Consider the following 25895-nt stretch of genomic DNA (forward strand, 5'->3'; position numbering starts at 1 on the left):
TCCATTCACAGGTTGCAGCATTTCAGCATTTTTCTCTGTTTTGAAAGATGCAACACCCCTGTGGTAAATAAGTAAGCGTATTAATCTAGTGACTGCTTCTTCACTTCAGTTATGAAAAGCACCGAGGGAGAAAAAAACACTCACATTCACTCATTGTATTATGTTATGTAACTGCCAACTTTAAGTGTAAATCACTTTTCTCATTTGTACAGGTAGTTGGTAAAAAAAAAAAAAAACTTTCAACTCTATAAAAAAAAGAAAAACTAATTTCAAGTGTAGTATACCTCTCAGCAGTGAGGGAGGAAGTAATCTTGGTAGATTTATAATGAGGGCTTATAATCTCGGTGGGCTTTGGGACCCCTCTGGTGACATTAACACACCATTTGCATTTGCCAAGTTCCCCTGGGAACAGCTCATCTCCCGAACAAACAGGAATACCATTATCACCGCCAGCCAGCGGTCCAATCAGAATGAGCTAAAGTCAGAGATGGTAATAGTTCACTGAAATCAATTAGAGATGCTCTTATGCCTCCCCTGCGCAATGAAACTTGTGTGAAGGCATCGGGAAAATATAAGTAGAGTGATGGGCTTTTGTGTCTTTTTCACACATAGTGGGAGGTTTGATTCCTCTGCTCTACAACAACAGTGTTATCTTTTCATTCAGTACTCATTCATTCCATTACTCACAACTAATGCTCTCTGTCTACAACACACACACACACACACACACACACATACACACACACATACTATATATATATATATATAATAGGTAATATTTGTAGAAAATACCTAGCTACACATGAGAAAAGTGATTTACACTTAAAGTTGGCAGTTACATAACATAATACAATGAGTGAATGTGAGTGTTTTTTCTCCCTCAGTTCTTTATATAACTGAAGTGAAGAAGCAGTCACTAGATTAATACGCTTACTTATTTACCACAGGGGTGTTGCATCTTTCAAAACAGAGAAAATTGCTGAAATGCTGCAACCTGTGAATGGAAAGCTTTATTCCAAGCTCTGAGATTAATACAGTGTTATTATAAGACCACGGTCTGCAACTTTTGTTCCATACATTCAACGTTACAGTCTGCTTTGACACTTTAAAGACCAGAATTAATGGTTGAGTTTCCTCCAGTACCACAGATGTGGTTCCACTAATCCTAAAATAATCCTGTAGAAACGATTGAGTAATTGTCTTTATTTGTCAACCCATGTTACCACAACACGGGTTACCCCCACATTTTATAACCCAGAGTTATAATATGTAACTGTTCCACATTATGATGTCTAAAAATTTTGAGTTGTGTTCTTACATTCTCCCAAATGTTTCCATCAATTATCAGAGAAACCTGTGATTGTAATCATGGTAACAGTGCGTGTCACTGAAGTTATCAGAGAAACAAGCTGAGGAAATGTTAGACAGCTCAGCTCCCAGCTGCTGGAGACGTCCAGTCCTGTGTCACTGAAGAATGCTTTAGTCGCTGACCAGTTTTAATCCCCTGGTGTGTTTGTTATGGAGAGGAGGACACCTCTGTGGATAATTCAGCTGCTGGTAAAAACCTGCTGAACGTCTGCTTCATAAGTTATCAGAGAAACAATCAGAACAAAGGTTAGCATCAATCTCAGCTCCAGCTCTTCCCTGAGTCTCTGTCCTCCGTACAGCGTCGCTCAAACACTGACTTTAAATGTCAAACTGCTTCATTCAGTGTTTTTAACGGTTAGAATCACCAGGTCTGTTTGATTTCCTGAACCACTGAAGGAATCCAGACCTGTTGGTGGTCAAGTGCAGTCTTTGATGTAGCACTGCATTACAGAGCAGTGTGACATGCTGTAGTGCACAGCGTATGGAAGGAGCCTGTCGTGACTTGTAGCAGGAGTTTCAGACTGGGTGCAAAAAACAGCAACTTCAGGAACAAGAGCATGTGAATAAGTGTTCACTAAGAGAATAAATGTGATTGATGATTGTCATTATATTTCATATTTCCTCATGATTTTTAAAGTCATATACCATTTACACAGAGGATTAATCTGCACATGTCACGGTGGCTTCACTTGAAAATGCAAAACAATGCAAACTTGGCTCTTGCAGTGTTTCTAAATTACAATTTGACTATTAGCACAATGAATTTCCTCCACCTCCAGTGGAGCTTTGAATTGAATGTGAGAATGTAGTCAGGTGTTAACTGAGGAACAGCTGCATGTCCCCTCTGCGTTCACTAGAAATATAAATAAAAGATCAGCATTGATCAAACCTGCTGAGTACAGGTTGTGGAGGCTTTTTACTGCAGAGGCCAGGGTCAGGGTCAGACTGGCCATCAGATTAAACCAGGTCCAGGTCCGGTGGACCGCTGCATCATATCAGTGGACTGCCCTGGACCACCCTCTGTGTCTGTCATTCAGTGTGCACTCATTTTATTTCCCAGACCAGCCCTGGCCAAGCCAAACAGTAAAACTTCCATGATATTATTCATTGCAGCAAACAAGGCGCACACACAAATTCACTGATTGCCTGCAATCCTATGATCAAACAGGAGCAAACACAATGAGCTTTCTGGACCAAAGCCAAAAATCATTGATTTTGGAGAAGTGCAACGTGCATGATCAAAGGCTTATTATGTTGAATTGTTATGAAAAGTGAACCAGATTTTGGTTTGACTTTGATCTTTGTGGCCTTTGAGGCAGATTCCACGCTGCTGATGAGCTGCGTTCACAGCGAGCCCAGCTGCTGGACAGTGATTGATACTGGCTGCAGTGGCATTAATATGAATGACAGTGTTCAGACATCCATCACTACTGAGAAAAAGAGCAGCGGCTCATAACAGTCGAGCTGTGTGCATGTACATCCAAAGTGCATGATGAAGGGTATCTTCACTCACACAGATGTGAACTTGTAGATAATGATGGTTTTAAACGGTTGGAGGAAGAACAAATACCTCAGCTTTTAGGTCTCTGTCAGCTTTTGACATGAGTTTAATTCATGAATAAAAAAACCTTTATTCTAACCTGAAAGAGTCAGTTCACTGACTTTTATTTGGTAATGTTTCCTTAAATTACTTTACTACAGTGACACCGCAATGGCACTGTAGAACTTTGTAGTATAACATCAAAAATCTAAAGTTATACTTACATTTAGTAGGAATGTTTTAAAGTTAACTTGAGTGGTTTATTTAAAAAATATTTTCAAAATGATTTAAATGATCTAATTATTCAGCATATTCTCAGTGAGTAAATGTGGTTAATACTGTATATAAGAGAAGATAAACTATTCCTTTATTAGTCCCACAGTGGGGAAATGTGCAGTATTACAGCAGAAAAGTGACAGTACAAAGAGGGAAAAACTGCAGAATGACAATATCAAGTACTAAAAGATAAATAATATATAGTGATACATGTACAATTATAAAATACTTGATGAAGTCAGTGTCTGGGAACATAAAATATGCAGTTATACTGTTGTACTGTTGTATTGTATACAAAACAATATGGTACGTGAGTGTGTTCATTGAACGTGCTCATGTTTATGGTGAACAGCGACCTGAACTGAAACTCATAAATTGCACCAAAGAACTGTTTGCCAACCACCAACAAACATCAGAGGAAGAAGAACTGTGATTTCCAGCAACACCTGGCATGTGTCCAGCATGGCCATCGCAGGCAATTCAAACAACACAGCTGCCGCTACTACTGAAGCCAGCGTATGTTTTACCAAGTCAGCTCTATATACATTTATTTATTATGTAGAATTTTTTTTTCACTTTCTGCATAATTAAAAAAATGTATTGCATTTGTTAACCGATCTGTTTTGAGTTGTCCTGCGTTAGAGGACTTTCTTCAAGTGGTAATGCATTTATTCATAATGGCTTTCTTGGCTTTTAAAAGTAATCTTCGTGACTCTGTAGTAGAATATAGAGGTTGGGGAAATGTCAATGATTGGGGGCTGAGGATGGATTGGGGGGGGGCTCTACTGAAAAAGAAAAGTTCAGAGCAACTCATTAAAAAAAAATGGAAGAAATGTCCCAATTTTTGGGACTGTGAACTTAGTTCAAAGTTATGAACTATGCATTTGAACTAGTTCCCCCCCACCCCCCCCCCCCCCCCGTCTACTGCTGAATCTCACAGACTTCCTCAGAAGTGAATCTTTCTCCAGCCGTCCACTGATGGGTGGTCTGTGACCTTTGACCCTGTACCAGCTGATGCAGTGAGTGGTGTTGGTCTGGTGTTCACAGGCCACAGACCTGTGTTTTGATGTTGTCTGTTTCTGCTGTTCATTCAGTCCTTTCCTTACAGTAATAATGTTAACCTATGTACAGGTTACCACTCATTAATATGTCCATTGCATAAACTACAGATATCCTCATGATAACTAAACACTGTATATATGTCTTTATCGAACGTGAACTCAGACACACAAACAACCACAGACATGCTGTGTTGACCTTTATGAACAAATCACACCAATGACACAGAACGAATGTCAGAACATCCACAATTACATAATCTTACACACAAACATACATCATCATCTTGTTCCTTTTGCCTTGACGTGCTGCAGGGCCGCAGCCATTTTAACACATTCCTTCTCCAGACTGGCTCATTTCAGCCGCTGTAGCCTGAATGCTTCTGTCAGTACTGCACATTCAGCGTGTGCTGCAGCGGTCAAACATCACAACACTAACATGGCTGATTTTTTTCTTAACTTAATCATAGATTTGTTCCAGTGTGTTAAGAGCCAGCGCACCGATGCTGCTGCACGTTCGACGTTGTTGTGCGACTTAGTTCTGCAGGTTTGCTTGATTCCCTGAGTTTTATTTTACAGTGGCCTCATTCAGTTAAACCACCGTGGGATTTTTGAAGGTTGAACCCGCTGATGATCAATATCTTTTGCAAATATCGACTTGGCTTAGTTCAAGTAGCCCATGAGCATGTCAATGCCAAAACATTTCTACAAAATACAGGATTTAATGTTTTGCCGGAGATAAGATTCTTGGCAGAGCGCGAGCGTCAGTGTTTAGACCAGTGGTTGCAAATCTTGTGCGACGGGGTCCCGACAGAATGCTGCTTTGATTCTAAATAAGCTGCTGCATTTTCACAAACTTGAAGAAACTTAAGCTTCAACTGAGAGACACCTCAACGCATGTTTTCTTTTTTTTTCTTTTCTGTTTGCTACCACTTTAGTTTAAGATTACCCTTATTAAGGATTTATCAGTGGTTTATAATTAGGTTATTCGTTCATTCAGTTGTTAACACTTTATAACAACTATGAGGAAGGTATAACAAACTTTTCACACATTGATGCAGGCTCACTGATCAGGTTAATGCTTACTACTATAAATCTTACTAATGAGTTACTAACATTTATAACTGGTAAAAGGAGCCTTGTCATAACTCATTAATAAATGATGATGTGTTTCACACTTTAAAAATATTTAATAATAATAAAATACCTTTTGCCAAATGAAACTCCCTGAGCATTAAGATGCTGATGGTGGTTCATTTCTAGTAACTTAACAAATGTGATGAGGCAGCAGGTACAAACGCTGGATGATGGAGAAAACAAAGGAAGCTCAGTAACTACTGAGCTATGAGGTTTAACAGTACAGATACATGTGGGCTCACTATTTGGCAAGCAGCAGGTCACTGTTGCCCTTTTTTATCTAATGCGTTATGAAGGCTTATGAATGATTTATAAAGTGTTAACAAGCTAGTTGTAAACCATTCATCAATCCTCTATAAAGGTAGTCTTATTATAAAGTGGTAACTTCGTTTTCAATAAATCAGGTGGATTATCTGATTAGAAATCACTGGTGGGACGATTGGATTTGGATGGTGATGTCACTCATTGTCCTGGCATCTAATTAAATATTAAATAATAACACAGCCACACATTTTAGAAACAACAATAAGCAGCAGTGATGAAGACAATGTGACAGACAAACAGGATGTGCATTTAAACATGCCAGTTTCTCCCAGTGTTGTGAATGGCTGTGGCGTGATATTGATTACAGCTCAAAGTATGAAGCTGTCAGCTTTACCCACTGTGGCTTGTAATGAGCATAACAGTGATGACTGTAGAAATGAAATGCCATTTAAATATAAATGACAATTTCCATGACATACAGTCTACCAATGTGCTGCGGGTATGCAGAATCCATTAACATGTCATCTGCACAAATGACAGTGATTGATGTTAATTGAAATGGCAATTTTTCCTCCTTCTCTCTCTCTCTCCTGCATTCACACACACACACACGCACACACACACACACACACACACACACACAGATATACACAAATGAAATCAAGTTGAGCAACACTAATGGCTCTCTCCTCCTCTATGTTGTAAACTTGTAGTTTTAGCTACACTTTCTTGTTATGAAACCCCCCCCCCCCATCACCACCCTTCATACTGCAGCAGTGCCTTGACTCTGTGACAATGCCACTAATTTAAAGGATTACAGCATAACATTTTGATGATAATCTAGATCTGAGACCCCTCCATCCATCATAAGACATTTAGCTTCACCTATAATTGCTGCAGTCATGTGCTGAAGGAAAATTAAAACAGCGCTTTGCATCCCAACAGCTTATTTTCTCAGAAAATCATAGCAGGGCAAATGATGAATTTAAGGCTGCAGCCTTAAACTGTGGAGAATCATTTGTGCCTTAGTGAGTGCTCTCTAGTTACCTGTGGAGATTGCTTTGCTATAGCTTCAGATAAATCACTAGTTCTTTTCAATCAATTATTAAACCCTGAGTGTTCCTGTGGAGCCGCTCGGTGGCTGACAGTAGATGATGTGGCTGGTCTCTGGTTCTGGAGGAGGGCACACACTGTCTCAGTCAACAGCCCGCAGATTAAAGACTCCATTTTTAAAAGCATTTGAACCGAGGTGTGAGGTGTAGTCATCAATTATGTAATTTCATTGTTTCCAACACACTGTTATTTCTGGTCCATTTGCTTATACCTGCTCCGCCTGACACTAATAACACCCATCAGCACAATGAAATCGTCAGGCATCAGTTGATATTGGAGCCATGGACACCAGAATTTTTAAATCTCTAAAGTTAGTTTCTATTGAAAGGCTTTCTTATATGTTAATCTGAACATGTATATTCAGGTAGATGTGATATTGTATTGTTGTTTTTTATATACTTTTAATTTTTGCTGTTGTCGCTTTATTTTTTTAGTCGTTGTTGTGAATATAATTTTACTTCTGCATCACATCAGACCAGTTTATTACCTGATCCTGTTGTTTTACATTTGTGATTTGTTTAGCAGTTTGTGATTACAATAGACATGAAATTTTAAGCAGAAGAGGATGATGCTTTTCAGCTTGGTGTTAAATTTGTCTTTTAAGTGTACACTGGTGCAATCAGACGAGTGGACCCCCAGGGGTCCTTCAGGAGGTTCCTGGGGTCCCCAGCGAAAAGAGGAATCATTTCTTTTCACTATAATATAATTCCATCCACAAAACAATGACAGAATGTATGACTATTTTGGTAAATACTTTCATCTGAAAGCAAAACTCTTATCAGATGGGGGACCCTGGGACTGATTAGTGACTGATTTGTTTGTCTTTTTTATTTCTTTATATCTTTTTGCTTTTGTTTTTGCTGCATTTTATATTCGTCCTGTACACTTTACTTTGTTATTTTATGCTATTATATGTAAATCTTTATGTCCAAATTTGCATTCAATGTAACATTTGTGTATTCATGGACCTCAGGGAGATTAGCAACCTCATTAGCAGAAGCTAATGTGGCTCCCATAAACAATAACTGATTACATAAGTCATTCAGCATCGTCTGCATTGTAGAGTTAGAGAACAGCAGAGGTTTGAGCAGCAGCCTGGTGTCTGCAGACATCTCACCGTGTCATCCATATGAATGGCACCAATCAGTTTGTATTAATATGAATGAATCCTCCCCTCCACCAGTGCAGCACCACCATCAGTAGTTGGCCCTGTAGATGTCGGTTATTATTGATTTTAATCCAATTTGAAATGCATCATTCAAGCAGCATCAGCAGTGTGCTGACTGTGGCAGTGGAGCGCTGTGAGACAGGCAGACAGACGGATAAGCAGACAGACTGTGGCAGCACTGCGCCGCTCCGTGGCTCCTGCTGTGAGACACGTCATGATCAGTCTGTGAAATAATGTTTGACATATGGAGAATTGCGGTGAAAATTCAGCTCTTTGTGGAATCACATTTTTGTTACAATCAGGTCACACTCTGATCAGACAATACTTTTAAAAATAAGAGACCGAGCGCCATTGACATTACAAAATGTGATGGAACTTGACATAATGTAACATGACATGATTAAAGCATTCAAGGCTTTTTAAGAGCCTCAGTGATGAGATTGACATGATGGTTTTAAATTCATCTAATACCATTTTCTGAGAAGATTTAAAGCTCCATATTTTCCTCTTAAGTTAGTTTTACATCTCCTCTCTCAGGCTTCTCTCTGGAGCTCTAGTAACAACAGTTTGGTGAGCCAATCAGAAGAGAGGAGGCTCTGAGCCTCTCTTCTGACTGGCTGACTGTTTTCTGAGTGATCCGATAAAAATATAGCAGATTTTAGGTCAACACTCACAGAAACCAAATCCTGCAAGGTTGGATGGTGGGTCCAGGTGGGCGGGGCTTGGGGCGGGGCTTGGGGCATGGCTGAGAGCGGTGACTGCTTTGTTGTTGCCCTGACGGCTGGTTTTAAGGCTCAGTTTCTGAATACAGGCTGTGTGCATTTCTCTGTGGACTGAGGCTTTGATACTTTCACAGTATTAATATAGAACCTGGACCTGCTTTATAATCACACAACACATGGACATTTACCTTTAGACTATATGGGACCTGTGTTTACCACGACCAAACTTCATCATTGCCATACTCCTCTGTGGGGGTGGAGTGTGTTAAATAAAATAAATAAATAAAACTTTTGTTTTTATGTCCTTTTCTGCAAGCTTTGTTGCATATTCTACAACCAATGCACTGACAAATAACTGAGTATATTCAGTAGGTTGTTTCAGAGTCATTAGGTTCTGTAAATGTAGAACAATAGAACCATATGTTGACATTTTTTTAAAAATGTACGCTACTTTTAAATACTTCGAGTTCTCCAGTACTTTAACTCAAGTAAAAATGTGACTGCACATCTTTCACTTGTATTCACAGTTCCACAATTTCACAGACCAAAGTAAGTAAATAAATGAAATGTATCACACTAACAAGTACTGTCTGTGTATCCACAGCCTGATATGTGTTATTCTTCCACTGCTGTCTGTGAACACATACTTTCTGTATTCACATTGTGCGACTTGGCAGATATATTCATTAAAAACTTTTCCTCATTGTGTTGATAAAAATGAAACATGGTCAGTGTTAGATTTCTGCCACATTGTATTTGCTGTAGCATAATGGTAGCACAGAAACATAATTTCATGGAGACACAGCGGGGACAATTGAATGCAAAGAAAAGTCACATTTAAACAAACACATATGAGCCACAGTTTCAGCATGTGATGTTGAATATATAATAAGTTGTGGTATATGGATTACAGCAGCCAGAGCATGTACAAGATAAAGGCAGCTGCTGGGGCTTATTGAGGCAAAGAAGAAATGAGTTCAGAATATGTAAATGTGAAGTGGTCCTTCCTGCTTTGTCTGCCTGAGTCCTCACACTTCTTTCTACCCTGTCTCTGTCGTTCTCTCTCTGGTTCTCATTCTGTGTCTTCACCAGCAGTATAGCTCTTCCATTATCCTTGAGTGTGTGTGTGTGTGTGTGTGTGTGTGTGTGTGTGTGTGTGTGTGTGTGATGCACAGGCGTGTTTGTCAGTGCGTGTGTGTGTGTGTGTGTGTATTTTTGTGTGTGCCTCTTTCTAAAGATGTAGAACAACATCCCCACCAGCTGGTCGGAAAATGTATCTTGTGGAGCATAAATTGCTCAGACTCCTCTTTCTCATTTCTTAACCTTGTTCTCTTCCTCCCATATCTCCTTTCCTCCTCAGTAAACTTTTCTTTTTCCTCTTTCTCTTCTTCATTTCCTCCACCTTTCAGCCCATTATCCTCTCGTCTGATATGTGATGCTCTCAATATTTTTTCCTTTCCTGTCTTCCTCTTATTGTCTGACTGTCTCTCTGCTAATTTCACTTCCTCTCTTCTGTCTGCTCCTTGCTGTTGTTGTTTATCTCAGACTACAAACATGTCAGCCACAATAATTAGCAGGCACCAACTGTCTGTAGGTGAGATTGTTTTTTGGTGCTTTTTTGTGCAGAACTGACTTTCTGTGTCTGTATGTGTGTGTGTGTGTGTGTGTGTGTGTGTGTGTGTGTGTCTGTGTGTGTGTGTGTGTGTGTGATGCACAGGCGTGTTTGTCAGTGCGTGTGTGTGTGTGTGTGTGTGTATTTTTGTGTGTGCCTCTTTCTAAAGATGTAGAACAACATCCCCACCAGCTGGTCGGAAAATGTATCTTGTGGAGCATAAATTGCTCAGCCTCCTCTTTCTCATTTCTTAACCTTGTTCTCTTCCTCCCATATCTCCTTTCCTCCTCAGTAAACTTTTCTTTTTCCTCTTTCTCTTCTTCATTTTCTCCACCTTTCAGCCCATTATCCTCTCGTCTGATATGTGATGCTCTCAATATTTTTTCCTTTCCTGTCTTCCTCTTATTGTCTGACTGTCTCTCTGCTAATTACACTTCCTCTCTTCTGTCTGCTCCTTGCTGTTGTTGTTTATCTCAGACTACAAACATGTCAGCCACAATAATTAGCAGACACCAACTGTCTGTAGGTGAGATTGTTTTTTGGTGCTTTTTTGTGCAGAACTGACTTTCTGTGTCCGTATGTGTGTGTGTGTGTGTGTGTGTGTGTGTGTGTGTGTGTGTGTGTGTGTCTGTGTGTGTGTGTGACAGGCAGTGTAAATAAGATGAGCTGCCTCTGTCTATAAACAGTGAACATCCTCACGTTGGTTGACCTTCCCTCCCTGTTTATGTAGCTCCACTTGTTCCAGTGTGAGCTATATGTGAATTACATTACAGTACAATGCATTTACTCCTTTGTCAGGCACTTTTATCCAGGCTTACAAGAATGATAATACTAAAGCATCAGGGCAGTAGGACACCTTGGTGTAAGTACCAAGCACTAAATGTGTTCAATAAGGTGAAGTGCAGGGAGATCAGTTAGAGAAATGCATAGTAAGAGCTAGTTAGACATGTTAGGGTGTTATAGGTGTAAGAAGAGGAGGTGCTCTCTGAAGAGATGAGTCTTCAGGAGATTCTTGAGGATAGAGAAGGATGCCCCTGCTCTGATAGCATTCAGTAGCTTGTTCCACCATCGGGGAACCACATACCAGAACAGTCTGGACTGAGACTGTCTTGTGTGCAGGGATGGTGATGCCTGATGACATTCCTTTGAGGAACAAAGAGGCCAAGACGGAGCATCAGGCTGAATGATTGAGTTCGATTAGATGGTGCAGACCCAGAAATCACTCTGAGGCAGCATTAGAGACTGAATATGATTTGGGTGGCCATGGGTAGACAGTGGAGGTCAGTGATATGTGACATAACTGATCAAAGACCAGACACATTCTGAACCATCTGTAAGGGTTTCACTGCGTGAAGAAAGGCCCACTAGAGGGGCATTGCACTGGTTGAGGTGAGAGACAGCCATGGACTGTGCCAATAGTTGGGTGAAGTACAGAATCAAGTAAGGCCTGATTTTTCTGATATTGTATAGAGCAAAGTAACACGACCAAGAGACGGATGCAACATGGTCAGAGAAAAATAATTACTCATCAAACATAATGCCCAGGTTTCTCACAATCTTGGTTTGGTTTAAGCGATGAAGAGGGGATTTTGATGTTGACATTATGTTGGAGAGAATGACTGCCGCAGTGACTAAGAGTTCAGTCTTAGAGAGGTTTAACTGAAGGTGGCGTTCCCTCATCCATGTGGATATGTCAAAGACAAAGGCTGAGATCCATGCCAAGACCGTGGGGTCATCTGGTGGGAATAACAGGAATAGTTGGGTGTCGTCTGCATAGCAGTGTAATGATAAGCCATGCAAGTTGATAATTAGACCCAAGAAGGTGGTGTATATTGCAAACAGGGGCCCCCGTACTGATCCTTGGGGAAATCCTGTAGGAATTGGATGGGATAAAGATGTTTGTCTTAGCCTTGACACACTGAGGGAGTGCCCAGTGAGTTTGGAATCAAACCAAGAAAGAAATTTGTCCGAGATGCCCATGTCAGAAAGTACACAGAGCAGGATGTGGTCGCTCACTATGTCAAAGCCACATTTATTTACTTAACCTTTATTTAAACAGGGGGGGCATTGAGAGCAAATGGTCTTACCCAAGGATGCCCGAAAGAAAATACACGGATAAAGATGGTGCTGTCAGGTTAAACAGAGCAGAGACGAGTTCAAAGTCTAAATGAAATGCTGATACTCTCATTAGCACATCCATATGTTTGGAAGGTTAGTGTTATTCTAATATTCCCACAGGTCTTTGCACAAGTCAAACTTAATCAACATGGAAATGAACACATCAACTTTCAATCATACATTTCATTATGATCCCATACATAAAAGAGGGTGTGTCAGCATTTTACAGACAAAACATCATGACATGGATTTCATTTGTGACTCAGGAGGTAGAGCAGGTCATCCACTAATTAGAAGGTTGGTGATTTGATCCCCAACTCCTCTGGGCCGCATCTTTGGGCAAGATACTGAACCCCACATTACCCCTGATGGCTGTTCCATCAGTGTAGGTGCGTTTAAGTGTGATTTATGAATATGACTGTGAATGGGTGAATGTGGCAAGTATTATAAAGCGCTTTGAGTGGTCAGTAAGACTAAAAGAGTTCTATATTAGTGCAAGTCCATTTACCAGTTCATTTCAACATGTGCACATGTGCATGTATTATTAAAAATGTTATTTTTTAAATATGATGGGACAGAATGAACAGAACAATGTAGAAAACTTAATGAATGGAAGTAAGGAGAGATGAAAGGAGCTTAAGAGTGAGAAAATACACCAGAGGTGCAAGAAGGGGAAAAAAAGCTGTACTGAGGAATAAATGATCGAATACGGACAGGAATCGAGGAGCAGATACAGAGTGATGGATAGAGACAGTGAAGAAAAGAATGATGGTGGGATGTGATCCAGTGTGTCAGGAAAAAGACAGAAGAAAAAAGTTTTAGAGACAGACTGTATGGAGAGAGGGGTGATGGAGGGAAAGAGAAAGGAAGTGATGCAATTGAAATTAGAAGCACTTTCAGTCAAGAATAGAGTAATGGAAGGACGGAGGAGAGGGTGACAGAGATGGAGAAGTGCTTGTGGTTTGAAAAAGAGCTGTCTTGCATTTTTCCTCACACTGAGCTGGTCTGACTAAACAGCTTCAATCTGTTCTGAGACTCAGCATCTTTCTACTGCAACATTTGTCTGAGGATAATCTCATACAAGTAAACATTTTTTAAGTATACTGTATACATTATAATTGATACACAAACATCCATAATTTGGTCATATGTAAACTATTGACCTCACCGCTTTGTCACACCAGTGTTCAATCAAAGTCCATAGGTCGTCTGTGAAAGCAGCATTTTCAATGAGCCCACATCTGGATGACTAAAATGTCACCAATTAATCATTAACTTGCTGCAAGTGACACGCTCAAAACCCTACAACAGCTGAATAGATGGATGAAGCACAGCACTCTTGTTCATGTCACTTACAATTACTATCCATTGATTAAACGTTTGTTAAAATCACACTGGAACAGATTTGTAAATCATAAGAATAATGCAAATTAATAAAACCTCAAATGTAAATGAATACAACTAAATTTCTGCACCTTACCTGACCTTTCATTACTTTTACTTCTCCCAGACCACAGGCTGTTAGATGGGCCGTTCTCAGGCAAAGGTCAAACCCACTGAAAAAGTAATCCAAAAGTAAAATCTGTCTTCTTTGATTGTACCAGGTAGAAGTGGTGAACTGAATCATCTGGAAAAAAAGAGGAGATAGAGGAATTTAGTTCATAAAGCTGGAAAATAGCCAAATACCAAAACTCTCAGAAAATGATCAAAGTGAAAACCTCTTAGCCACTAACCCAAAGAAACTTTTCAGTTTGTTTGCTTTGCCATCTCAGCTAATTTCTTCTTAAAACATCTAACTTAAAATATTCCAGATGTTTAGAACAAATCTACAACAACAGTGTTAAAGTTCCCATTTTTTCCTCTTCTCCTGTGTTTTATTTTAAGTGTAGATGAAGATATAATATATTATATAAATATATATATATATATATATATATATATATATATTTGTTGTTTTAAGAAGCAAAAACCATCTCAATGTAGTTTTAAATCTCCTCTCTAAGGTTTCTCTCTGGAGCTCAAGTAACAACAGGTCAGTGAGCGAATCAGAAGAGAGGAGGCTCTAAGCCTCTCTTCTGATTCGCTGACTGTTAGCCAATATAATAAAAATATAGCAGTTTTCAGGTAAAACACTCCAAAACCAAATCCTGCAATGGTGGGTAGAGGTGGGCAGGGCTTGAGGTGTGGTTTAGGGCAGTGATTGCTTTGTTGTGACATCACAAAGTTCCAGAAGTCCTGATGGCTGGTTTTAAGGTTCAGACTTATTGCGTTGTTATCACGATAGAAACAGAAAAAACATGTGAATGAAAAGAGCTTTATTGTGAATTCAGCTGTATTATAGTATTATGTGTGAGCACAGAGAGGAGGAGAGAACAGATAAAGAGCTCAAAAAAGCTTACACTAGACTGAAACCAGTTGATGCTAGACTGAAACCAGCTTACACTAGACTGAAACCAGCTGACACTAGGCTGAAGCCAGCTGATACTAGACTGAAACCAGCTGACACTAGACTGAAACCAGCTGACGCTAGACTGAATGATGATACGTCCATACATAGTCCAGCCTGAAACTGTAGTTTTGTTTGATGAGTAACTACCTCACAGTGAGCACCAATAAACTTTACTTTACTTTATCCACCTGTCACTTGATTCAACTTATGTGAGATTTGAAATATTCTAATTTAAATGACAAATTTGTGAATTCCAGTTGTTGCTCATTACAGCCTGAATATTTTCTGTGCTCACATTGCCATCATCATACAGACTCTTCAATTACCCACTGACATTTGAGTGTAGTCTCAGTCAGCTTTTGAATTCTCCTGATCACTTCTACTGAATTTATCTCATTCCATTACATCTCTCCATTACTTCCTCACATTTAGCTTCATATCCTGCAGTTACGAATACATGTGCAGACTTCCTGCTCTGTATTCCGTGCTGCAGTTGAAGCACAGTCTGAATATTTCAGTACCGTAAATAAAAGAGCGTGTCTCTTCCTGCTGTTATTTGCAATCGACCTTCCTCCAGTCACTCAGCATTTAACTCAGAGGAACTTTTTTTACAGAGTAGGTACATGTGAGAGTCTACAAACATGTATGAATGTGTGTGTGTCATACAGGTATTACTCATGTTGTGGGGACCTGTTAGATAATGGGGACTTATGAGGACAAAAAACAAATCCCCATTATGTAAAATCATTATATAAATCATACTTACACACACACACACACACACATATATATATATATATATATATATATATATAAATCATTACATTTTCAGGTTACAGTAAGGGTAGGGCTAGGCAAAAGTTAAGTTTAGGTTAGGGTTACGTTATGTTAGAGGATTAGCGTAAGGGTTATGGTTATTAGTCAATGTAACATCCTCTGAAGTCATGAAGAAATTACTGTGCTCGTGTGTGTGTGTGTGTGTGTGTGTGTGTGTGTTGGCATGGTATTCTTTTGCATATGTCTTTCCTGTTGTGTGCATTTTCCTTTTTCTCCTTGTATGAATTTATTCAGGGCTGAGCTGAGCTGAGCTAAATGTACAAACCGAACAGAGAGAAATCAATATCAATGTAAATGTATTCCTTTATTGCCTTGGCTGGAACAGCTGCTTTAGTCTCATTCTTATGCAGAAAAACATCCATGAAACTCATGAAGTGAGACAGACAGCCACACACAGCATAATTTGTGTTCTTTAATGTTCCGCTCAGATTATAATCACGACAGTGCAGCAAGCCTAATTGATGATATAAGTACTGTTTACTTTCATTTTCCCTGTTCAACCTACTCAGCAGAAAGAAACACAGGCTGCACCAGCAAACACTAAAACTCTTTTCCTCTTTCCTTTTTCCTGCCACTTTCACCCCCTGCATCACCCAATCCCCCCAGTTTCCCTTGTTTATCCATCTTCTTTTCCTCTCTCTTATGGAGCATTTATTATAATTCTGTTTTTTTTACCCTGGAAACTCATCTGGAAAGTTTGACAACAACAAAAACTGTCAATCAAATCAAGGATCAGTGATTGGAGTTTTTACTTTGAAACTCAGTGGGAACAACAAGCTACATGACCTGACTCCTACTTTTGTTTCTCTTTTATTTGTTTCAACAGGAGAGCAGCCATGGACGTCGTCTCCACGCTGGTCTGCCCTCTCCTCCTCTTCTTTGTCGTCCTGTCCTCCCTCCCCTCCTGTTCCTCCTCCATGCTGTGTCCAAAGCGGTGCACCTGCCAGAACCTGCTGCCGTCCTACACCGTGCTGTGTGCCAAGACGGGCCTCCTCTTTGTCCCACCCAACATCGACCGCCAGACAGCAGAGCTCCGGCTAATGGACAATTTCATCACGACGCTGAGACACCGCGACTTCGCCAACATGTCCAGCCTGGTCAGAACTCACTTCTCTAAACACCTTTAAGTGTTCCTGTGTTGTATGGCTCCGGCTGTGGATGTTGCCGGCACGGAGGCATACACTGTTTTCGGGTTGTCGGTCCGTCCCAGTCTCATGGACAACAATATCTCAGTAACGCCTTGGCAAAACTTTAGATATGGCTTCATCGTTCACTTGGAGTCAAGGATGAACTGATTAGATTTTGGTGGTCAAAGGTCAAAGTCAGTGTCACCTCACAAAACACTTTTAGCCATTGTTCAAGACTTCACAGCAATTACGACAAAAATTTCAATTCAATTTCTTATTTTATATGACTCAACAAAACAGGGATGTAACCTGAAACTAGTCTGCTGTTTTAGATGTGTAGCTCATTTTAGAGATAAACACAGCTAATGGAACATATAAATTATATAAAAGCTTATGTTACTGATGTGCTGGGTATTTAACTGGCTGCATATACCCTTTTGCTTAAATAAATCATGACTACCTCGGCTTCAGAGTTTAGCCCTCTTACACGCCACTGTACATGACACAGTGATATGTCAGATTTGTTGACACAAGATTTTAGATGCTACAGGTCCTATAATCAGAGATCTCTCAGCCAGCCTATAAGAAACAGAAATAAGAGCTAAGCTAAAATATATAGGAAGCTGCAAGGAAATGCTAAAAAACAGCTTTGACCACTCAGAAGAAGGCATCTTTCGTGTGATTTTTGGTCTCAGACATCAGTCCAGCACTTTTGAGAGGACACAGTGGAGCCGACTTACATGCTAATCAAAGTAAATTAAGTTAGCTCACAGGGTATAAGCTCATGCCAGTGCCTGCTGCTCATTTTGGTCCAACAAGTCACAGCTGTGTCTGGCCAGACTGAAGGAGAAGTGACCTGCCAGAAAAAAAAAAAAAAAAAAATACTAGCAGCAGCTCATTAGCTTGTTTTTCAGCAGCCTTGTATCTTTTTTAATAATTTGTATGTAGAATTACACTTAGACTGGGCAATTCTACAGCTCACAAGTTACAGCTGATACATTAGGTAGTGAGGCTTAATAGTAAGCTCAGGGCGGAGGATGGTTTAGTAAAATGTTTGGTTTTTTATACGATACTTCCCTAACCGTAACTGCACCATGTGCAGCTTTTAAAGTAACATAAAGGTGCTTGGACTGTTTTAAAGATTTTGTTTCCTAAATTGTTTTGATCCAGATGCCTCTTTTGCTGCTGTGCATCTTTGTTTGCCACCTGCTGGTTGTGAGATCTCAATCGTTCCTTTCAATGTGTTATATCCCAAAAATGATTTGCAAGCTTTTTCCAAATACGTTGCGCATGCAGTAACCACGGAAACAACTGCACTTACAGCCATTATCAGCAGGGATCCAGTCACAGAGTTGCAGCCATTGTGCTGCTGCCACAGTGACTGCTCTGTCTCTGAGAATTGCGGCCACAGAACATTTTTAATATATTTATTTATCCAGTTATCTCCACCAGCGGTAAAGTATAACCCATATTTGTAAGGACAAGATAACTGTTGAACAACACTATTAAATGGCATTCTGGGAAATGTTGGACATTACTATTTGAAATATAAGGCGTGTGAGTGAAGAGGGTACACCAGCAGAGTAAACTGCATCACTTAAAGTCAAAATAACTTCTGGAAGAAGCTAAACATCACAGATTAAACAGATTAAAGCTTTTTTTAGTATTCAGCATTCTGAGTAAAGAAAAGTGTTCAGCTTTTACTGCTGCCAGGAACATGCAAAACAGTGAGGAGAGATTTCATGTTTACTTGCACTGAAAGCAGAAATCATTACAGGAACATCTGCTACCTCCAACATAACATACTGACTGAGGTGACATGTATGATATCTGACAGATTTCGCCTCCAATGTAATCATGTAACGGAGGTGGAGATGCTTCAGTGCACGTGGCACAAAAAGAGAAACACCGGCATCATCGAGATTTAAATGCCAAATAGAAAAACTCATCACAGCTGGAGACTTCCTTAATGTGTGAAAAAATAAGTTTCTTCTCCTGTGTCATTACAACAGGCGCACAGATGATGTTTGCTAACACACAAGGCAACGTGGGAAATTAGGTTTTAATTATTTTGTAGCGGGCGTAACAGAGTGCCACAGATGTCTCCGGTGATCATGGTGCATCTCCAAAACAGGTTTACTAATGTGTGGGTGCTGATTGACCCTTTCTTGGGTGTTAATAGAAAATATTTCTGCACCTTCACACTCGTAGTAATCCACATATTTAGTAACTCCTGACCTCAGCAGTGTGTTTTCTAAATGTCTCATTACCTTTTAATGAAGCCCAAACTTAATTTTTAAATAATTTTATCTGTAATTCCATGTCTGAACTGACCCCCAGTACTTTACTATTAATTACTATGATTATTATTTATGAAGACAGGGGAATGGGTGGCTGAGTGTTTGAAGGCCATCCTATAACCTGACTGCTGATTTAATCCCCACAGCCCTGAGTGTCCAACTTGCTGAACCACATTTTTTAACAAAACATTGAACCTTTGTTATCTCCAGAGTGCTGGCTCATCTGCTAACCCTGACCTTTGACCTCCCTGCACAGGAGGACAGAAAGAGTGTTACTCTAAAAACAGGATATATTTCGCAAAAGTGAAATCTCAATAAATTATTGCTGGTATAAAATTAAATAATCTTACAGAGCTTTAAAAGGAATAGGAAGAGAAAGTAAGTAACAGAGAAACAGAACGACAAAGTTGGCCCGCTATTTTCGGGGGAAAATGCTCTACAACATTAACTTTATCTTTCCCTGCATATCCAGATCCACCTGACCCTGAGCAGAAACACCATCAGTCAGATTCGGCCGTACGCCTTTGCTGACCTCCAGGATCTCCACGCTCTCCATCTGGATGCCAACCGCCTCACGATCCTGGATGACTCCCACTTCCAGGGCCTGGTGAACCTGAGGCACCTCATCCTGGCCAACAACCAGCTGCACAGCATATCAGAGGGAGCATTTCAGGTACAATTCCCCTTCCCGAACCCACTGTCACTCTTACTGTCACATGTGACGTCAAGAACAACACGTGATAATAAAACAAAGGCCGCACTATTTCATGCAAATACATATGCTACTGCTGTTACTACTAAAACATGTGCTAATAGTACACAAGTGTCACTGCTACTACTATTGTTGCTATTACAACCACAGTAGTACCGCTACCATGTTCTCTACCACTGCTCACAGTACTACCATTATATCTCTCAGTACAACTTGACATATGCTATGAATGCATCAGTAATGATTTAGTAAGGAGCAGGCAGTGGTGGAAGAAGAACACAATGGAAAATGAAGTGTGAATCAATTGTCAATTGACAAAACATGTTCGATGAATGCAGTAAACAAGACCAGGTCAAAACCAGTATCTGTCTGCACTGCGTATAGTCAATGAGCAAAATTGAGTACGTATTTGAAACATGTTGAACCACTGTAAACAACTGATATTATCAAATCCAATTATCATTCAGTCTACTGTCAGCTGATTTCAGTCTAGTATCAGCTGGTTTCAGTTTAATGTCAGCTGGTTTCAGTCTAGTGTCAACTGGTTTCAGTTTATTGTCAACTGATTTCGGTTAAGTATCAGCTGGTTTCAGTCTAGTTTCAGATGGTTTCAGTTTAGTATCAGTTGGTTTCAGTCTAGTGTCAACTGGTTTCAGTTTAGTATCAGCTGGTTTCAGTCTTGTGTCAGCTGGTTTCAGTGTAGTGTCAACTGGTTTCAGTCTAGTGTCAGCTGGTTTCAGTCTAGTGTCAACTGGTTTCAGTTTAGTGTCAGTTGGTTTCAGTCTAGTGTCAACTGGTTTCAGTTAAGTATCAGCTGGTTTCAGTCTAGTGTCAGATGGTTTCAGTTTAGTATCAGTTGGTTTCAGTCTAGTGTCAGCTGGATTCAGTCTAGTCTCAACTGGTTTCAGTTAAGTTTCAGCTGGTTTCAGTCTAGTGTCAACTGGTTTCAGTTTAGTATCAGCTGGTTTCAGTCTAGTATCAGCTGGTTTCAGTCTAGTGTCAGCTGATTTCAGCCTGTGTCCGTGTGTGTGTGTGTGTGTGTGTGTGTCTGTGTGTGTGTGTCTGCCTTGCATCCTTTGTCTCCCTCTCTGTTTAGAGACTTTGTTTTATTCGTTTGATCGTTCTGGACCATTTTAACCCTGCTGGCAATTCTCATCTAACGAAAGCAGATTAAGTTTGTCCAAAAAGTCTCTAAATTTGCTGTTAGGTGCTTTTCTGAAAAAAGCCACAAATGGTCTACATTAGCATCATTTGCAGGTTGTAAATGCCCTCTAATAGACAGAGCAGAGAAAGCAAAGAAAGAGCAACAAGTTGCATTTGGCTGACCAATGGTACCACTCGATCACTCACTCACAAATTTGTGTTTATAGGGCTGACCCTGCTTTTGTGGTCCAGCCAAACATGCAAGATGGGGAAAAACACACTTTCAGCACACAAAAATAACCTTTATTAAAAGTGAAACCATGTGTAAAAGCCACATGCCTAGAGACTGCATGTGATTTGCCACCTTAGATTTGTGGTTCAGTCTGTACATTTTAGAAGAGGAAAAAACAGAAGCTTTGAACAGAAGCAGCAGCAAATTTCTCTTATTTTTTTCTTTATTCATTGTTGTTCATTGTTGAATTTAGTGTGGAGAAATTGGCACACGGTCTTGTCAGCTGAATAAATCTAGATAGACAAATTGCCCAATTACCCTCAGGCTTTCATCAGTTGTGAACTATAATTATTATTTCAATTTAAAACAAATCTTTGTGGTGCTTCAAATTGAGTTTTGGTTTACCAATATGCAACATGAATTTAGTAGTTCAAAGGTTCGTAGTTTAATTAAGTGTCCTAAAAATGTACCAAAATCACTCTAAAAACCAGATCAAGGAGGCTAGAACTGTCCTGACAAACATTAGAAATCTTCTTAGCTCCACTGGAAAAGCTCAAACTACACTGTGGATTGGTACTGCCAACAAAGCTTATGAGTCACTACCAAAGCATTCAGAAATAGATTTCAATTTGCCAAGATTCTCAAAAAGTTAGTTGAAAAGTTATTGCAAAGTCATTTACAGTTCTTCAGAATAGTTGTGGCGCTGAGGGTCAAATGCTGTGTGAAAATGATGCCACTTTTCTGGCTGCGACTCTGAAACCCAACAGAACCAGCCAGGCCTGCCTGCCTCCACAGCTCAGCTGGACACCCTTTTAATAACCAGGCCCTAAAATAAACTGTTTTCCCCACTTCATTATATGACACTGTCGTCTCTCTCTGCTCATTAAAAGTCCAGCGCTGAGGTTCCAAAGAGCCTCCCCCTCTGGACCGACTCTGAGACCTCTGCAGGACTTTCATTAAGAGGAAACAGAGACGTGAACTCTGAACTCACTAATGCAGCAGTTTTAATTGCCCACATTATGACAAACAGATGATACTACAAAATGAAAGTAATACATTTTTTTCCTCTTATGGCAGTCACATTGGCTTTACAGCCAATGTACAAGTCATATTCTGTGTTTCAGTACATTCACTTGCAGTACACTGTACACAGTATACTCACTGGTGTATTGTCAAATGTTTCAAAATCAAAAACTGCCGTTTGAAACTAAGTTGAACTTCTGGACTACTTGTGATTTGATCAGTCACTACAGTGGTGGGCTGTGATTTTCTAAAACCCAAGGTCACTGTCAGTCATTCTCTTTATTATAGGGACTGAACGTAAAAAAAAAAACTCTCATTGAACATTAGTCGCGATTTTACAGAATTGTCTGATAGTAGCATGTGTGTTCATGTTGCAGCTCAAATTCTAAAACGCTAAAACGACCAGAAACTTATTTTTGAAGGTTTCTCTTCTTTTTTTCTCTGCTCTGTGTACATCATATCACACAGCTTTGGTAAACGCACATTTACCTTAAACACACAGTATGTAACCTCTGCCTCTAGGGCTCTTTCAAGCAAAACAATAACGATAGACAGAGTTGGGTGATGTCATGAAATAGCGTGGGATCATGGGAGTTGTTGTCTTCACCACCATTACTGTAAGCTCCTCCTGGTTTGGATTCCTTCGGTGTCAGTGGTTCAGGAAATCAAACAGACCTGGTGATTCTAACTGTTAAAAACACTGAATAAAGCAGTTTGACATTTAAAGTTGGTGCTTGACTATTGCTCTTCAGCAGACCAGGAGAGCTGGAAACTGAGACTGCTTACTTTTGTTTCTCTAGTAATTCATGAACCACAGGTTCAGGAGGTTTTTACCAGCAGCTGAAATATCCACAGAGGTGTCCTCCTCTCCATAACAAACACACCAGGGAATTAAAACCAGTAGAAACACCCAGAAAGCAGTTTGGCTTTAAAAATCTGAGAATGACAACAGGCGACCGAATGACACTTACTGTTACCATGAATTACTGTTTGGCCGTTGGAGAACATGATATGCAAGTTTAACGCCACATATCTTGAACTGCACGTTATTATCCTCTTTTTTATCAAAGTTTTTCCAGATCACTTTTCAGCTGTCATGGTGCACGTAATGCCAACTGAGTTGAACTATTGTAGTCAAAAACAACACTTGCGTAGGTGTGCGAGTAGTGAAACGCTCCTCAAATAATGACGTCAACTACCTATCCCTAGTAAGAACACACCTCAAAAAAATTTGTCTAGTATCTACGTATATCTATATATCTAGTCATTTTTAGACATTTTAATGCGGAGAAGTTGCATATTATGACTTTAATTGACAGTATCTAGATTTTTTTTTATCATTTCTTTATTAACTTTTTAGTCAACCAAATAGTTGACTAAATTGTGCTCCAGTCTGAAAAATACTTTTAGGGAAGAAGTTAGGGTGGATAATTGGGTCATAGAACATGTCATCTCACCACAGCAGACGCTGGTTTCTGTCCTGTCTCCTACCAACAGCCAACACAAAAGCCACTGGCAAACAGTTACCACCTTACTTTATTGTTTGGGCATTAGGCCTGTTGGCAGGAGATTCCAGTGTCAAAGCCAGAAACTTCCATCCTTCCATCCGCTGTGTACCTGAAAGTATATACGAGTCATTTTCAACAGTTTGAACAAAAACCAGCCGTGTCATTTTTCTCTCGACGACCGCAGTGAGATTTTAGGCAATTTAGGGCTGATTTTCTGCTCACACAGCTCTTTGAACTCCTCTCCACATCTTTTTAAAGTTTCTTGTGTCAATAAGAAATGAGATTGCCTTTGTTCAGAAAGTAATAAAGCACAGATTATTGTAATGAGAATTGAGTCATTGTGACATTCAAACAGTGTCCTGATTGTGTGAATTATGAGAGCAAATACAGCAACAACAACAACAGTTGGCAGGCTGTGATCTCTCTCTCTTCTACTCCTTCTCTCCATTCACTCTGCCTCTTATATCCAGCTTCTCTCACTCCTTCCATTCCTCTGTCCTTCTTTTTGTCTTTGTGTATTTCTTTGCTTACCTTCAGCTGTCTTTGAAATAAGAAAAAGTGGGGTTTGTTTGTTTTCTCAAGTATTGCAGTGATGCTTCATGCAATTAAATGCTTATGTTGCCCCCACCCCACCCCACCCCACCTCCCACTCCCCCTTTTCAGGACTTCCTGGAGACCCTGGAGGACTTGGATCTGAGCTACAACAACCTGGTGGACATCCCCTGGGAGACCATTGCCCTGTTGATCAGCGTCAACACCCTGAGCCTGGACCACAATCTGATAGAGAGCGTCCCTGAGGGAATCTTCTCCAACCTGCACAAACTGGCCAGGTGAGAATCTCTTGATAACACCACAGCATCAGCACCCTGTGCAGGTGTAACAGCCTGACTTGACCAAAAAAAACGGAACTTGCTCTATTGACATGTCACCTTTGTGTAGCATGTCAGTTCAGTAACCTCTGTATAGTCATGCTCAAGTCTATTTATTTGTACAACATCTGGTCGGTCTTTAATGGTCTACATGCTTTAAGATTAATGAATAACTTCATACAAACAAATGTGTGCTTCTTCCAGTAAGAACGCACCAGGAGCCAGATCCATAAATGATGTGACACACAAAAACCATGCGTACGCCATTTCCCGCTCATAAACTGGTCTTTACAAACACAGCATTTGTTACCTCACACACTCCTTTGACAGTGTGAACACACAGTTTTCCAAAACGATCCAAGTTACAGTGAAAATACAAAATAGGTCGAGACATGTAATTTAACATAAAATAAGAGATCCAACTTCACGGAGCTTCATTCAATATCATCATTATAAGTTTTGGTGTTTATACAACAATAACAATTTTACAATTTATAAACAGAGATAAATGTGTTTGTGCTCAGTGTTTCTCTCATTATGGTTTAATATCCTTATTAATCATTGTGAGTCATTCTGTAACTGTGCCATACTATTATAATATTTACTCATCACAGTGTCCCCATCCATTCATGACTAATTGTGGGAGTGGAAATGAGGCTTGTGCACATGCACCCAATTTCTCTATAGGTGAGCTTTACAAAGCAGAACCATGCAGAACGCACGACTTTATAATTCTGATGAAAAGAATGTGTACGAAGGTTTCTGGTCTACACAGCTGGCCCCTGCTCTGTGTTCACAGACTCGCAACACACTACATCAATGGCTGTAACAGGGAGGAATAAGCTCACAAAGCATCACATTTGGCTTTTCACTGGAAATTCTAAGAAATGTGTTTGTATTTGTCTTCCTGCTTCCTTTCACCTTGAATGTAAAATATGCAGCTCTCTATAACTTAAAGCTCCACTTCACTGCCTAAGAATATAATACACCTCTGGCACTTATTGGCCTCTCAGTAACAATCTGAACGCTGCAGCCATGTTCTTGTATGTTTGTGTGCAGTCAACATTCAGCACTGCATAGGGGTATAGCATGAAATACAGCTATTGCCTTGTTTATAGCATGATGGATGTGTTGAGCTGCCTTTAACTCATAGTTTTAGCTTCACAGGACATGCAGTGTATGATGCAGTCTCAGCCACTTTCACCAGCCCCATCAAACAAGCTCTCATAAAGCCGCTGTCCACTGCCCAGCACCCAACAGCAGACAGACTCAGGCAGACACTCACTGGTGAAAAGTTAACACTGCACCTTTTAAATTGA

General features: G+C 40.0%; 1 protein-coding gene across 3 annotated transcripts in view; it reads left to right on the top strand.

The window, feature by feature from the left end:
- Positions 1 to 25895, top strand: part of si:cabz01090165.1 (uncharacterized protein LOC100333421 homolog) — a 411304-nt gene that overhangs the window by 331783 nt on the left and 53626 nt on the right. For all 3 annotated transcript variants that reach the window (XM_056373298.1, XM_056373299.1, XM_056373300.1), the window contains 3 exons: positions 16489 to 16759; positions 19562 to 19762; positions 24371 to 24537. In XM_056373298.1, coding sequence (XP_056229273.1) covers positions 16499 to 16759; positions 19562 to 19762; positions 24371 to 24537 — 629 coding nt within the window. In that variant the 5' untranslated portion in view covers positions 16489 to 16498. The remainder of the gene's footprint in view (positions 1 to 16488; positions 16760 to 19561; positions 19763 to 24370; positions 24538 to 25895) is intronic.

Source organism: Seriola aureovittata, chromosome 4, assembly GCF_021018895.1.
Source record: "Seriola aureovittata isolate HTS-2021-v1 ecotype China chromosome 4, ASM2101889v1, whole genome shotgun sequence".
In the NCBI taxonomy this organism is placed as follows: domain Eukaryota; kingdom Metazoa; phylum Chordata; class Actinopteri; order Carangiformes; family Carangidae; genus Seriola; species Seriola aureovittata.